Consider the following 16,993-nt stretch of genomic DNA (forward strand, 5'->3'; position numbering starts at 1 on the left):
CCTCAGCCTCCTCTTCTCCAGGCTAAACAACCCCACCTCTCTCAGCTGCTCCTCGTAAGACTTGTTCTCCAGCCCCCTCACCAGCTTCGTTGCTCTTCTCTGGACACGCTCCAAAGCCTCAACATCCTCCTTGTGGTGAGGAGCCCAGAACTGAACACAGTGCTCAAGGTGCGGTCTCACCAGTGCCGAGTACAGAGGGAGAATCTCTTCCCTGGTCCTGCTGGTCACGCCATTTCTGATACAAGCCAAGATGCCATTGACCTTCTTGGCCCCCTGGGCACACTGCTGGCTCATGTTCAGTCGGCTGTCAACCAACACCCCCAGGTCCTTCTCCTCTGTGCAGCTTTCTAGCCAGACTTCTCCTAGTCTGTAGTACTGCATAGGGTTGTTATGCCCCAAGTGCAGGACCTGGCATTTGGCCTTGTTAAACATCATGCCATTGGTCTCGGCCCAGCGGTTCAGTCTGTTCAATAAATTGTTAATAAGATTGAATGCACCTATAAGTATATTAGAATCAATTGCTTAAAATAAGTTGAAAATTAATTGAAAAATTTTTGAACACTTACACTCTCTACAAATGTGTGAAAGTATGGTAACACATGCAGCACAAGTCTTAATAGAATGCATTAGTGAAGCTGTGTCATAATCCAAACTAATTATGATTTCAACTGGGATAACACTCCTTTTCAAATAACACATTTCCAGCTCCCACACATCCTCACAGCACCTAATTGTATTAACATTGTGTTTTATTAAATGTAAACTCCAAATTCAGCATTAACTCCATCTTGTTATCATCAGTGGAGGAAACTCACTGCTTCACAGGCTGGTAGGAGAATTTTTATCAGATTCAACAAGCAGTTAATTTGTCTTAGTATTTAGGAATATAAATTCATGTGTTATAAAGCATTAGTACAAATTTGTGCTTGAAATAAAAGTGGAAATATAATAATTTTTATACATCCAAAATAGTACAACTCAGTTTTGCCTTCTGACCTTTCTTTTTCTTTGTAGTGATCAGTCACAAAGTGACTCCAGTACTAAGGATTTTTGGATGAACATGCAAGCTATAACTGTCTACCTCAAGAAATTATCAGAGCAGAATCCATCTGCATCCTACTACAATGTGGATGTTTTAAAGTATCAGGTAAATACTTTTTTTCCCCTTTGGAATTTTTTAAGGAAGTCTGGCAGATTTCCTATCTACACAGAAATTAGAAGAATTGTTCTTGCCTGCTACCATGCATGTGAACTGTCATCCCTCATCTGGACGACTTCTGAGTATGTCACTGTTTACAGTGAATAGGCTCTGCCCAGGCCTAGTGCATTTTTGCTATGCTTCATTACCTGGATTCATGACCTGTGAATTCGTGTGTGCAAGCATAAAAACTCTGCTTCTTTGGGAATTTGTTAGCAAAGCCAAGTTTTCCTTGAATTTAGGGGGTTTTGTCGAGGTTTGTTTGAGTTTGTAATTGTGCTGTCCTTGATCTTGTAATTGCTTAAATTTTGGATGCTGCAGCTGGTGATTTGTAACATATGAGAACAAATTATTTTCTCACCTCTCACAATATAGCGGAACATCTCATCCTGGAAACTATTTATAGTCATGTAAAGGACAAGAAGGTTACCAAGAGTAATCAGCATGGATTTATCAAGGGAAATTTGTACTTGACCAACTTGATAAACATCGTTGATGAAATGACTGGCCTTGTAGATGACGGGAGAGCAGTGGATATTGTCTGCTTAGACTCTTAGACTTTAGGAGGGGTTTTGATACTGCCTCCCATAGCATCCACATAGAGAAACTCCTGAAGTACAGGCTGGATAAACAGATGCTGAGATGGATTGAAAACTGGCTGAATGGCCAGGCCCAAATGGTAATGGTCAGCAGCATGAAGCCTAATTGGATGCCAGGAATTAGCAGGATATCCCAGGCGTTATTACTAAGTTTGCAGTCCTAAATTTAACATCTTCATTAATGATCTGGATGGTGGGGTAGACTGTACACTCAGCAAGTTTGCTGATGACACCAGACTCTGAGGGACCCCTGGATACACAAGAGGGTCACCCTCCAGAGAGGCCTCAACAGGCTGGAGAGATAGGCTGACAGGATACCATGAACTTCAACAAGAAGTAGTGCACCTGGTGAGGAACAACCCCATGCATTGATATATGCTGGGGGACACCCACCTGGAAAGCAGCTTGGCAGAAAAGGACCTGTGGGTCCTGGGAGACATCATGCTGAACATGAGACAATAATGTGCCCTTACTGCGAAGGTGGCAGATGGTCTTTGGGGCTGCATTAGGCACAGTATTACTGATTGATCAAGAAAGGGGATCCTTCCCCTCTATTCAGCAGCGGTGAAGCTGCACCTGCAGTACAGTGTTCTGCACCTGTGTCCAGTTCCGTGTTGTTCGTTGTGAGAGAGATATGGACATAATAGGGCTACAAAGATGGTGGTGGGTCTGGAGCATCTTTCCCACAAGGAAAGGTGAGAGAGCAAGGCCTGTTCAGCCTGCAGAAGGGAAGGCTAGAGTGCAATCTTATCAATGTGTACAAATAGCTGAAGGGAGAGATGTAAGGAAGATGGAGCCAAGCGCTTTTCATTGGTGCCCAGTGACAGGATCAGAAGCAATGGGCACAAACAGAAACACAGGAGGTTCCCTCTGAACATCAAGAAACACTTTTTTTCCTGTGAGGATGACCAGGCTCTGGCACAGGTTTCCCAGAGAGGCTGAGGAGTTACCATCCTTGGAGATACTCAAAAGTTATCTGGTCATGGTCCTGGGCAGCTGACTTAAAGTGGCCCTGCGTAAGCATGGGCCTTGGACGAGACGTCCCTTCCAAACTCAATTATTCTGTGAATCTGTGAGAAGATATTCTTGCTGTCAAAAAAACAAACAAAAAAACTTCATGAAAATTCAAGACAGACAGACTCACCTCAAATTGAGAATAGGCCTACATTGAAATGAGATAATTGTCCACATCAAAACCCAAAAGAATCTGTAAGTTTAGCTATTAATACCATTGTCATTTCCATATCTTACCAATGTAGCTTAAAATTTTGGTATACTGAATCTATAAAAAGCATATTAGGTATACAGAATTCCTGAGAAAGATGTAAGGAACAAAGTATTTCTTTGGATTGCAGAAATTAGTACTGTGGAAGTATGATATCTATTTAATATCTCTACCACTGGGGAAAAATGAGGCATTGGCATGTGGAAGCCCTTGCAGATAGAAAGGTTCTGGGCTGCCAAGAAAAGCTGAGAGGGAGCACCAGGACACAGAAGATTCCTCAAGTAAACTAGGAAGGTGATAGACATGCAGCAGGGTGGTAACACAAGCTCAGTTACAGAAGGAGCAGCACCCAACGCTCCTGCAGTAGGAAAAGAATGCTTTGAAAAGATAAGAACTGTTTTGGTGGCTGCCTATCCCATAATGACAGGTATTGGCCTCTGCTGCTGGCTGCTTGGGCAGCTGAATTGGTATGGCACGCAGCTGCTGAGGATTAAGTCATTTTGCCACAAGCATGTTTCTTATGTGAGGCAAAACACAAGACTAAAACAAAACTATTTTGACTTATAAGAGCCAGAACAGGAAGAAGCCTCAAGGGCCAGAGGGAGTTTAAAACTTTTCTTTAATGATTTTAATTTAAAATTAAAAGAACAGGAATTGCTGTAGGCTGCAACAGTCTTCAGAATTCTGTGATCAGACGTCAATTGTTGTCTTGATTTTTTTTTTTCAGCATTTAGTTATATTTGTTACCATCATTCCCTAATTCTGCCCAGAAGAGAAATACTTTAATTCAGTTGCTTTCAATGTTTTGCTCTTTTACAGGTGTCTTCAAATGGCATCCAGTCCACTCCCTTGAATCTTGCAACTTACTGGAAATGTAATACCAGCACTACTGATGTGAGAGTGGACTACAAGTACAATCCAGAGTCTATGAACGTCCCTAGTGTGCTGTCTAATGTCCAGGTTGTGGTACCAGTAGATGGAGGAGTAACAAACATGCAGTCACTTCCGCCTGCAAAATGGTAATATTAGTACTTTTATTGTTTCAGATTGATTTCAGTGTATGCATTAGTGTCATAGTCTGAAAAATTTCATTAGAAGAAACAGCTGATTTATTTTTCTTGATAAAACCTGTAATATTAGATGTTTAGAACATTTTCTGGTCCAAAACAGATCATGTGCAGCCAATTTGCATTTTTAGTGACATGATATGCACCCATTCCAACTACATAATAATACAAGCCTGTGTAATAATAATACAAGCCTGTGTAATAATAATCCAGTATTTACTTTCTTTTGGCTAATAGAGAAGATCAAAATTTTTAATACAGTAATTTGAAATCCAAATATCTTTGTTGTTGAAAACCAGGTTTTGTATATAAATATATCCGTATATATGTATCTACAGAGACATTAAAGGAAATAGAGTTCTTAAAAAGATTTCTTGATGGTTCTAGCTTAACAATTTGCTTATAATTGAAATGGTTTTAAAACAAACCTCAGTAATGGAGGAGGTCTTCATAAGCCAAGTAGCTCTGTCTCTCATTTCACGTGTCATGCAGATAATATCTGACTAGAAACTCACTGCTGCCACCCTCAAAGCCTAAATTTAGAGTAGTATTTGAAAGCGATAAACAAATGTCAGGTAATGATGTTTCTACAAGTTTGTGAAAACAAGCAGAATGTAGTGGGACTGAGCAGATAAGTACATCCTTGGAGCAAAAAGGGAGCAGAATTCAACCACTGTGGCTGTGGTTTGGCAACATGCAGCTACTTGCCCAGCTGTAATGTAATTCCTAGGCTCCGTATTTCCAAGAGGTCAAAGAGTACCAAGTTGAAGGAAGTCAAGCTTTGTTAACTGTTTTACTTATAGATCAGTTTACTTTATGAAGCAATGATCAGAAGATAAATAAACCTGATGCATTTATCAGATAGGTTCTGATGTTTCTGGAGGCAATACATTTAAGTGTGTTAATTTTACAAAGTAGCAAGTGGAAAAAAAAAATCCTGGCAAGACTGAATCTTTCTTGAGTTCATATTTAATGGAACAATACTTTTAACTGAATCACCTTCAGCTAATTCTGAACAAGGGCAAATTCAGTATTGTGTCTATGCAAGATGACTAGAGCATCTGGTGAAGCCATACTCTTTGTTCAGGCCTCTTCCTGAAGCCTCTCTGTAAGGAAGCCTGAATGAAAGCAGGAACACCCACCCAGAAACACCTACTGTTAGCAAGACTCAGTGGTGGTTTCATTACAGATTCATCAAATTAAGGGACTTGAGCCCAGATTCTCTTTCACCTCAGCAGCTACCTGAGGCCAGAATTTTGAGCCTGGAAAGCTGATGATAACAAAAAATAAGGTCAGCTGTTTGGTTAATGAATTGGAGTTTGGGTTTTTTGAATAAAAGTTTTACAACTTGATCTCCTGCAAGTAACTGCTACCATCTGTGCTACTTGTTTGAGGATTTCACTCCTGCTACACCAATGCCAAAAGTTATTTCAAACCTATCAGCACTTCACGCCACTCAGCTTTATTTTCCTTTAATGGAACTACTGCAAAGTGCTCCAGGAGTTAAAACGCCATGTTAGCTTAGAAACTCTGGTGGCTGGTGCCCCTTTTCTGCTCCTTTACAATGTCAGAAGTTAACTTAAACCCTGCATCACTTACACCAACTAGTTTTACTAGAACAGAAATAAAATAAAATTCATACAGCCAGGAATCTGACATAAGGGAATGCAATCAGCATTGCTTCCCCTTGTACCATCATCATGAAGCACCACGACACAGGTTTCAAGCTGCTTCCAGAGTGTTTGGCCTGTCCTTAGCCTTTGAAATTACAGAGGATTTTGAGTTGTGGAGTTTATCCATCACCGGCAAATGGGCATACCCCATTCCCTTACATAGGACAGCGTTAACTGTGTAAAAAGATGGTGTGTATGTCTGAGCTTTGCTGCTCTGAGGCAATACAGACACACCCTTCTCTTTCTCCTGTTTGGTTTGTATAGTTGTCCACAAACTTACCTTAAAATTATCAAGTATCTTTATTAACCTCCATTTAGAGATATCTGTAACATACCAGTGTAAATCTATGGAAATAATGTGCTAAAAATTGGTGCTTATAACTGACCTACTGTTCTTTTACAGGAATGCAGACCAGATGAAAGCATATTGGAAAATATCTAGCATTTCAGAGAAGTCTGAGAATGGAGGCAAGTTTAACTCTTGTTTTGTTTTCTTGCACAAAAAAAAAATCAGTAGAAAGGTAACTGTTCTAGTGTCTACACCCTGTTCATACATCTTTGACTTCTGTATCGTTTACCAGTTCACCTTCTTCTCAATGAATTTCCTCCTAAGAGATTTCATTAACAGTGAGATGTCAAATATAAATTTATTAATTATTTATAAGAGGAAAAACAGTGAAGCCCCCTGAAAGCAATTAGTAGCCCTAAAATAGAGTTTAGACTGGGTAAAAAATTATTACATCAACTCTATTTGGAAATAAGCAGTTGTTTGAGGGAGACTGTGTTTAATATCTGTGTCTTTTCACACTCAGACAATTGAAATAGAGTAAAAATAGTTAAGTGGAAGAACTAGAAGGAAGAAATAAAAAAATCCAAAAGTCCTATACTAAGATAGGCTCAACAATAAAGTTCTTGACCAGAACTTTAAGGTTCTTTGTTTAGACCATATACAACTCCAGAAAAAAAAAATCTGTGCATATCCACTCAGAGTCATAATTTATATAGTATATGGTAAGGTGCTGGTAGTTGCCCTCCGCCCCGCTACCTTTCTTTGAGGTCCAGTTGATATCACAGCCATTTCAGCCTTTGCAGATGCAATATTTTTCTGAACCAGAAAAACAGGGACCAAAGGGAGGCATGTATCTCATTGTCAAAGCCTCTGTGGAGAAATTAATGTGTAAAGGAGAGTACTTTAGCTCTGCTAAGAATTTAATGAAGGGCATTATGAAACCACTCGCTTGTAAATACAACTGGCTTAATACAGAAACCAGAAGCCTGGAAAGGGAAGACATCTTCTGCTCCTGCAAAGGCTGCAAAGTTGTGGTCATCATCAAACAAAATCAGAGAGAACTTGATGTGACAAAGGTTGTGGCTGTAGTCTGGTGGATTTCATCATTCGACAACCTCACAGTTCTTTGCCTTTTGTCTTACACTATAGTTACATAGGAATAGCCTTCTTTTTCCTTTTTTTTTTTTTTTCCTTTTTCAAATTGTGGAGCTTCTTTTATAAGAAAAAAATCATAAAAATATAGCCAAATTAAGAGCTACTGTACACCTTCAGAGCAGCATAAACGGGCTGCCAGTGATGTGGATTGCATTTTGTACGTGTTCAGCAGAATTGCACATATACCACTGCTTCTGCTATATTCCCTTTTCTTCCCACCATCTTTCTTCTCCTTTTCTTCAAATATAAACACATAGAACTTAAAATTCAGAGTTTAAAAGAAAGTGATAATAGCTGGTCTTACAGTTACCAAAACAAACGGAGAAGTTGCATAAACATTGTTAATACTAGGACAAATGTCACATTATGTAAGCTGTCAATTGTAAACAGATAAAACAGTAAACAAATTTTCAAGCACTTGAATATATGAGTTTCCATACTTGAAGTGGAAGCTCCACAGACCTACTGAAGTAATGAAATGGACCTTAAGCCAAATGGACCTTAAGCCTTCCCCTTTTTACACCAGTAACATTTTAGTTACTGACTTTGTCATTTATCAGTTCCTATTAATTAAGAGTAGCAAGTTGTAAGTAACTTGTTAAAGGAGTAAAAATACTCTGCTTTCATTATTCCATTATTAATTATTTAAATCTCATTTTCCCCAGCATATTTTGCAACAATGAGAAAAGACTTGTTTAAGAACTAGAAAAAGAGGCTAGTAACAATGTGTGGGGTTTTTTAAATGCCTCGCATTGGCTACGGAAATGCATTTAAAGTAATTTTGAACTATTACTGCTTTATAACTGCTTTATAATATCACCAAAGTGACACTTCACCACTGTCTGAAAAATCAACAGAAATTTGTGGGGAAGAGTATTGAATTAGATCTTGCCTTTATTAGAAAAACAGGAAATTATTTCCTGTGGTTACATTACTGTACAGGTTCATTTCTTCCAACATTTTTGTTCATGTACATTCATGCAGGCAGAGCATGACAATATTTTAATATTCTGATGTACTTTAAAATATGCTAATGAAAAGTATTATATGTGCTATAGGTGGTAGTAAGTACTTACAGACCAGCAGGCATCAATTATGATTATAAGGACCAATTAGATATTTCAAGTAATATAAGATTACCAGGCTGTCTTACACACATATCCTGTATAATCTTGCAGAAATGCATATTGTTTCTCTTGAAATCATTCACTAGTCATTGTCTGAAACAGAATATTGGAAAAAAATAGACTTGTACTCTCATCTCTCATGAAAATTTTTGTAGGACTGCCACTATGAAAAGAACTTCATTTCTTACTACTAAAAATTTTGGGTGGTCTTGCAAAACAACTAGCTTTTCAGTTTTCTTGTTTTTATAGGTTCTGGATCCCTCAGGGCAAAATTTGAACTTTCAGAAGGACCCAGTAAACCAGCAACACTTGCAGTGCAATTCATTAGTGAAGGAAGCACCCTCTCAGGAGTAGATGTAGAGCTTGTAGGCACTGGCTATCGGCTTTCCCTCCTTAAGAAGAGATTTGCCACTGGTAAGACACTGACATGCTTATATATTCCAATTTATATTATGTGTTCTATAGTGTTAAATTACATAATATGAAACTGTTAAATCAGTGATTAATTTGCAGTATAACATGGCTGAAAACTGTTTCACAGATTTTTTGATTTTCCATAATTACTCAGATAAATACTGGAAAAATCTATTTTATCTATTGACTGCCAAAAAAATTATCTTTATTTTTCAGGACGGTATATGGCAGACTGCTGATATACCTGTGGAAGTCATTGGATCAACAGAGTGTAAGAAGCTCACTCTGCCCTCTCTACTTTTCAAACACTATTTTAACATGCATTAACTTTTTCAAAATGTTGCCCTACTTTGAGGCTGAACTACAGAACAGAAAATGCACTTTTAAAAGTCATTTTGCAAACTTTTTATTACTTTATAATAGCACTGAAGTTAACTTCAACACTGTCTGTAAATTATCAACTGAAATATTTGGGAAAATTTGTTGAGATTTTAGTAAATTTATATAGATGAAGTCAAAATAGCAATCCATAGTTGTAATGGAAGTATGAAATTTTATGTTATACTGTAAAAACTAAAACCTAAAAGTGTAGGAGAGCAAGTTAAAAGTATTTGAGTTTTCCATAGGTAATACTCATTTTTCAGATTCTTTGATTGCCTGTTTTTAAAGAAAACAGAGGGAAGTCTCATGTAGTTCTTCTAGCCACTCACGCCACAAAAACAGCTGAGTTAGAGATGTATAAAAGAAATGTAACTCAATGCCCATGTGCCATATAATATTAACATGTAAGTTGTTCTGTATAGGGTTTTTTCCTAAGTGCAATGTGTTACAAAATTGCAAAAGACAGCAGAGATTTACTTCTGCAGTAAGTAAGTTTTATGGGCATTGTGATTGTTTGAATAAATGCTGTAGATTTAATTTATTTTTATATGAATTGCATAACATTTGTGCCTTTAAAAAAGAGCCTGTGCCTATCCAATTTGTATTCACATGCCTCACTTCATTTTTCAAAGTTTGGCTCTTCATCAAGAAAGCACAGTGTTTGTATAATACACACAACTTCATAAAAATTCCTTTGACTGGGATTTGTTTAAACGGCAGATTGGCAAAACTGGAAATTGTTTAGAGAAGGTTTAAAATACTGGATTACTTCTTGATGGGGTAATTGCAATAAATGTGGCTGTAGTAAAGGGAGATGCACCATGCAGAACTTTAAACCTTTGAGATAGTAACATTAATGTCACCAAAGATGAGAATCCTGAAAAATTACTGAAGAAGGTAAAAGCAAACTTTTGAAGGAAAACAGCATTTCCCTTCACTTTGACTGCAAGTCTTTGGACACTGAGTGCTGTTGGAGTTGTGTGATGTGAATGTAAATATAGTACTTCAGGAGGAATGGAATTTTAAAGGGGATTTTATGGCAGCAGGATGACAAGTACTGCCATTTGTATTAGTTGGTTTTTTTTAATATAACCATGAATTTTAATATTGTTTTGTCATCTAATCTGCTTGCCACATTAGTAACATTTTTTAAAGCAAGTCACTAATTTAGAAAATCATCTATGTATTGTATTATCAAGTGTTTTTTCAATGCTGAAATCAAAAGTGTTGGGGCAAAATAATTCAATAATCTGTACATGGGAACTTTATATGAGCATTTTGAATACAAGTATCTATTTCAAGTTCCTGTTAAAATAATTAAATGTGCTTGAACTAATTCATGCAAACCAGTAATGAATTGGACTGCCAAAGCTTTAAAATAAATTAAGCTTTATAGAGGCTCCATACATTCTAATGCATACTACACACTTTTGTAGATGAGAGTTCCTTGTTAGCACTAAGCACATACTGTACTGTACATTGGAAGGGGATATTTGTATCTTAATTTGCTAATCTTATTGAATGTTAAATTTCTAACTCATAAAATGGTACAGTCTTTTTACTGGAATCTTAATTGTAATCTGCTTTGTAATCAAACTGTGTTTAACATGACAATATTTTATTAATGAAAAACCCAAACTGTATTGCTATCTTTAATCAAGTATTACTTTCATTTCTAAGTTAAATGAAGTAGTTATGTTTCAGCACTTTTAAACTAGCCTTCATTCAGGTGATTATACATACATTTTCATTGGGTGCAGGTTACAATTTTGAAGCCATACCAGTTTATATAGACTTTCTGTAAAGAAGTTCAAAAACAATGTAAACAGTACATGTAGCTATCTGATAAAAAAATCGTATGTAGCAAGCTGGTTCTTGCTTGTGTATACCGCAATACCCATTGTAGCTGCCTCCTAAGAAAATTAATTTGTAAACACAACTCTAAAGAATCTGATTTTTTAGAAATTGTTACTACATCAGACTGTAAATTAGAACACACAAGTCTATCTTACAAAAATTGTAAATACCTCTGATTTTTCATAAAATGTAATTCTAAAAAAAATTGCACCCATAATAAACATGTAATATATATTTAAATACTGATTTATATTGCCTATACTTTTGCAGTTAGTCCCACTGAGCTTCTAAACAATAAGATGATAGAAAAAAACTATGGCTGTATTGAACATTTTGAAAGTATTAATTGATTTTTAAGTGCTGAGGGGTAGAGGTAATATATGAACTTTTTTTATGTATTTAAAAAACACCACAGAGAAGGGTGGAAAGATTGCAAAGTAATCTGCATATTTACTAAACTGGAATGCCTGAGATGTCTATAGTGACTCATGCCTTTACTAAATTGCTGTGTTCAATTAATATCTTAGATTAGGCAAAACTTCGGATATGTTTATCAGAAAAATCACAACATTTTAAACATGAGCTGCTCTCTGTAAACAGTGTTATCAAATATTATACATTCCCTAACTTCCTTAATAAGCCTATGTTTTGTTGAGTGCACAAGATAAAAATCAGTAGCAAGATTAAAGTAATTCTTTCTGATTTCTCATGTTCCACCAGTCCAGAAAAGTAGATGAGTTATGTACTACTTCAGCGGTCTGAGAATGGTCCTTCTAAGCTGCAAGCACAGAAACAAAAGGTGAACCTGAACAAATGCACTTGAGTCTGTTTCTTTCCAACTAATCCCACAGCCTGTGTAAGTTTAGTAAGTAATGACTTATTAAATTGACTTTCTCAGCTGGCTGGATATCACTACAACAAGTACCATTCCGGTCATGCTGGAGAGCAATAGTCCAAGGGCTTGATTCTTATCTTATGCTGGAAGGCATGGTTGAAGAATGCAAGTGCCCAACAGTCAGATCAAATAGTCTATCTAGCCCAGTAGTTTGTCTTCAGTAATGGCCAGAGAACAGATTCTGGCATGGGGAGCTCACAAGCCATTTCCTTTCTGCTCCCCAGCATCCTCAGTTATTGGTCAGGGATGTAAAAAGGTACAGTGCTGCTCAGTTTTCCTAGTATTCATTGAACTCAAGTGTTGGAGATCACTGCAGTGGCACTTCTGTTAACATTTGACTTTTGTTATTGTAAGCCAGTGCCCACTCACAACTACTGAAAACAGGATTTGTACTGTTCAAGCAGGTTTGTGATTATCTAAGTACATGATCAGGTAGTTTTTCAGGGATAAGTGACTACCTGTACCACTGCCAAATAATATTTATGGAAGGTATTTGAAGGAGCCAAGGTATTTGATTATCAACTGGAACAGTGCAGGAGTTACAAGTGTGGCAGGTTTTGCTATCTAATTAGAAAGCAAGGTCTTGCATCATGACAAGGATTACATTTCAAGTCTTGTGTGTTTGAGAATCTTAAGATAGGCATCTTAATACATGTGTACCTTATGTTTTCTTGGAATTGCTAGATAATTGGTTTTCATTTCAGTTGTCATGAAAGGGCAATTTACTTTAGAGCATGCAAGAACAAACTCAAGAATTTCTCCAAGGATAGAGTAAGCTAAAAACAGTTCAAGGTGCAACATATTTACTGTGTGGTGCCCTTGATTGGACTGATTACCAGGCCTCTTAACTCAAAACTTAATGTTTACCTCCACCTTTACTCGCATTTTGATTTTTAAGTTCTCCCTTAGTTCATTCAATAACCAATAGAAAGCATACAGTCTTAATAAAATAGTCTTAGAAATACAAGAGGTCTCTTCTGAATTACTTAATAAACATTTAATACTAAAATTCTGCATTTTCTGTGGCTGCTTTCACTTCCTTTGGAATGCATTTTTTCTTTTTTTTAAATCTGGGGTGGCTATTTTAAGGATTATAACCTAAAGTGTGATTTTGTTTGCCATTGTTCAAGCTGTATTTCTTTCTAAAGGCTTTGCTCTATAACTTAGCTTTTTTAATTATTATTAAAACTCAGCTGTTTTTTATTAGTAAATTAGGTTAATAATCACGAGCCATAAGTCATGCCAACTTCACCATTCTGATTACAATTCAGCTTCTCCTCTTGGCATCACCTGATCTGCCTTCCTAAAGTTCTCATTTCCTAAGTCATTTTTTCTGCTTCAGAAAGGTAGCAGTAGTGAAGTGTTCAGCAATGAATCAATTCTTTCTTCATTGTGGTTAAATGAAGTAGCCCATTTTTTACAATTGCTGATTCTCCCCTCCAGATGTCCCCTCCTGCTTTGTAATTATATAAACTCCTTGCATAGTATCCACAGCCTTCCCTTCCACTTCCCACAACTGTCACTGGTAGGTTATACATATTAATAGTCATCACCAATACAGAAATACTAAAAATGTCCCAGTGTTTGTACTATTAAGACATTGCATCCAGGCAGGATGAACCAACACAAGTTGGGAAGGAAAATAATAAAAAAAAGCAAAAAAACCACAACAACCCAAGCTCCAAATATGTTATTTACCTACACTTGGGTTGCACTGTATTTCTCTGGAGGCTTACAGGACTGTGGATTTTGACACAGAACCAAAGTCCAAACAGACAGAACTTTCAGCTCTTGACTAAGCACCTGACCTCATTCTTGAACGCAAGTTTTTCCAGCACACATCAGAATCCCTCAGCCTCTGCGTATGAGTCCCTTCTGACTTCTGTGCAGTTCCTAGATTGACAGCACACAGCAAGTACTTAAGTATGTGAGCACAGGAGGACTGTCACAGTCTGATCAGCCACCTCTGTAGCTGACATTTGTCTGAAGTCCCATGTATAGGCCAAATGCTGCTGTGGCTTGTCTCCTACCGCATTTGGAAATGGAAATCACATTTCCATTTTCTGAGTCACTTGGTAACAAATAGCAGGCTGGATGTCCCTTCTAGTGACAAAACAGAATTTGATGACTCAGCTGGCAAAATAGATTTGATTTTATTTAAGCTCTAAAATGCAGAAGTTTTCTCTATTTAAGACTTACGTCTTGTACATCTCAAGAAACTCAGTCTCAGACAAACAGTGTTACTCTGGTGTGACATCTCTACATAGTATAGAGCAAATACTACGCTCACAGAAGACAGAATAAGGAAATTACACTGGAAAAACAAATGTGGGCTCCAGTGTTCCCTTTAGATTAAGAGGGAGAATGTGTATTTGACACAACTTTCCCATAAAGGAGTTGAAAATCCAAAAGAAAAAGTCAAGGTGATGGGCCGCTATAGCTGTTCTCTTGCATTTTGCAAGATAACTGAGGAGACCCTCAACCTTCTCAAAACTGAAGTTGTATGTTTAATACTGTGGGAGAGCATGGAGGATGTCTTCCCCTGCAAGAAGTTCAGCGCCCTCTGTGCAGCTGTGAGCAGGACTTGGCATTACTGCACTCAGTGCTGACTGAGTGCGGGGAGTACAGTTCATCTAAGCATTCACCTTTGCACCCAACCAAAAGGAACTAAGACTCAGCTACATCTCCTGTTCAGGTCATCAGTAAAGGTGTGTGTTTGTACCAACACACAGCAGGAGCAGTAGTTTCCAGAAAACATGTTCACTATGTCACCCGCTCACAACAGTCTACAAGACATTATTTTACCATATGGTTTGAATCTTAAGTCCCTCCTCCTCTGTCCAGCAGTACCAATAGCCTGCTATGTTCTCTTCATGGAAGCAGTAAAGGATTCACAGCATACTGTGCCATATACAGCGCAGTTCAAACACGAGACACCTTTCTACATCCACCCTGTAAAAGTTAACTGGTAACACCTGGAATCTCCTGCTACTATATTTGAGCCCTTGTGATCTCTTCTGTTGTGTTTTTCTGGAATTAAGAAAACGGTAGGATATTTTTATCCTTGCTTTGTGTTAATAGTGAACAACAATATCTGCCGTCACTTATCTGTCCAGTCCAAAGATGGATTATCCACCAGCATTAAATTTCTTGTTACATTTCTTCTCAACATTTTCCTTTAGTTAGAGGGTCTTCTATTCTCTTAGACAGTTTAAAGCACTCTGTGCTTGTCTCCGTATTTTCACCATGAATGTTTAGCAAAGCTGCCTTCTCTCTCCCAGCATTGCTGTCATTACCTATATTTGAAGACACACATGAATTGTATGTTTGCAGTAGATACACAACGCAGTTTAATCAGAGGCTTGCAAATAATGACTCAAATGAATATGAGACCACATCAGGCATAACTTTCAGTGTTCTCCACAGACTTCACTACGGAGTATTCTCTACAGAAAATACTTTCAGCATCTTGTGCGCATTCCACTTGCATCTTTGTGCTGAACTGGAGGCTGGTGCATAGAGGTTGTGGAAAGAAAGAAAGAAAGATAAATGAAAGGCTCTCTGATGCAGTCACCAAATAAAGAACCATAACTTACACCTCATCTCAAGCTGCCTGTCTGGATTGCACAAATATTTGTGACAACCAAGTCACCACTACTTGATTGCATTTATTGTTTATATCAGGTTCAAACAGTATGGGCAGGTGGTACTTAGAAAGGTCACCTTTTAGATTTTCTAGGTGCTCGTAAAGCATGGTTGAAATGCCTACACTAATTAAAACCAACCAAACTGGCTTCAGCCACAGCTTCATGATGAGCCAGTTGAACAGTTCAATATTGCCAAAAGACATAGGCCTTGCTCTACATCTTCACCCACCACACCTTGTACCAGCATGCATCATACCTATGAGTCAACTCGCCAACCAGACATACATCAAACCCAGAAAAAAAAAAAAAGGAAGGGAAAAAAAAAAAGAAAGAAAATACTTATATTAAATTAATCCAACTGAAACAGCTTGCAGCAGGGTCTGGCGAACACCAGCGATGGGAATTCCTAGCCTAGGAGCAGAGAAAGGGTAGAGAATGAGTTCTCCCCCTTTTGGCAGCAGCACATCATGATCACAGCTCAGCTGTTCACTAAACCATAGCGAGAGAAGGGAACTAAAAGCAGCTGGCTCCAATGATGTAATGGAAGACTTCTCTTAATAGGGGCTATAAACCTTGAAGTCATAAACTGTAAGAGATTGATAAGAAAAGCACATAAACAAAGGGGGTAGGAAAGTCAATGTAGATACTTTAACTGAGGGTAATAGAAAGGATTTTTTTCTGAAAAACAACAACAAACAAATGTTTAACTTCCACTGTGTTGCTTGACCCTCACTAGCTTGAAATGCCAGAATTATAAAGAACACAAAACAAGGAGAAAGGAAAGTGTTCAATAAAAATTTTGTCAGATTTCTTAAAGGATATCTAGATTATGTAGTCACATGGTGAAAATACTTTGCAATCCAAGAGTATCTAAAGAGAGATGTTTACACATCATCTACTAAAGGTAAATATTTTTAAACCAACAGATCAGATAAACAACATTCAAGAAAACCATACTATGGGCCATTAATTTTTATTTCAATGAGTCTTAAAATGCTGGGAATTATTAGAACATCAGAAGAAAGCTAACTCTGCACCGTTACAGAAAAAAGGAAAAAGTGGCAATCCAAATAACTGTAATATAGAACTGCGTAAGAAAACTAAAATACAGTTAAGATAATTACCATCATTCATGAAAGTACTGAATAGACATCTTAAACTAATTTAGGATTAGGTTGAAAATCTGGATCATAAGAGTAATCAGGTCAAAGAAAAAGAAAAGATTATGTAAGATACCCAATTTAGCAGTACACAACATTTGGTTTTTCGGAGAAAAGAAAAAAAAACCTAGATCTCATGTATAAACATTTTTCACCACATAATCATGAGATAAAATAGGCAGGAAGAGGCTTTAGGATCAAACAAATTGCCAAATAACCTATCATTTTGAGATAACTAAGGACTTTTTTGAACTATTCTTAAAAGACATTAGGGCCAGAACTGCTGACAACAAATCTGCAGAGCTG

The 16,993-nt window shown here is 37.3% G+C and overlaps 1 protein-coding gene across 8 annotated transcripts in view; it reads left to right on the forward strand.

The window, feature by feature from the left end:
- Window positions 1-11,677, forward strand: part of FCHO2 (FCH and mu domain containing endocytic adaptor 2) — a 95,498-nt gene extending 83,821 nt beyond the window's left edge. For 7 of the 8 annotated variants that reach the window (XM_054053701.1, XM_054053703.1, XM_054053706.1 and 4 more), the window contains 5 exons: window positions 1,015-1,147; window positions 3,842-4,041; window positions 6,166-6,230; window positions 8,583-8,747; window positions 8,964-11,677. In XM_054053701.1, coding sequence (XP_053909676.1) covers window positions 1,015-1,147; window positions 3,842-4,041; window positions 6,166-6,230; window positions 8,583-8,747; window positions 8,964-8,986 — 586 coding nt within the window. In that variant the 3' untranslated portion in view covers window positions 8,987-11,677. Of the gene's footprint in view, window positions 1-1,014; window positions 1,150-3,841; window positions 4,042-6,165; window positions 6,231-8,582; window positions 8,748-8,963 lie in introns of those variants that run through there. The other variant, XM_054053709.1, reaches the window with a different exon arrangement.
- Window positions 11,678-16,993: the final 5,316 nt, after the last annotated feature.

Source organism: Cuculus canorus, chromosome Z, assembly GCF_017976375.1.
Source record: "Cuculus canorus isolate bCucCan1 chromosome Z, bCucCan1.pri, whole genome shotgun sequence".
NCBI classification, from domain to species: domain Eukaryota; kingdom Metazoa; phylum Chordata; class Aves; order Cuculiformes; family Cuculidae; genus Cuculus; species Cuculus canorus.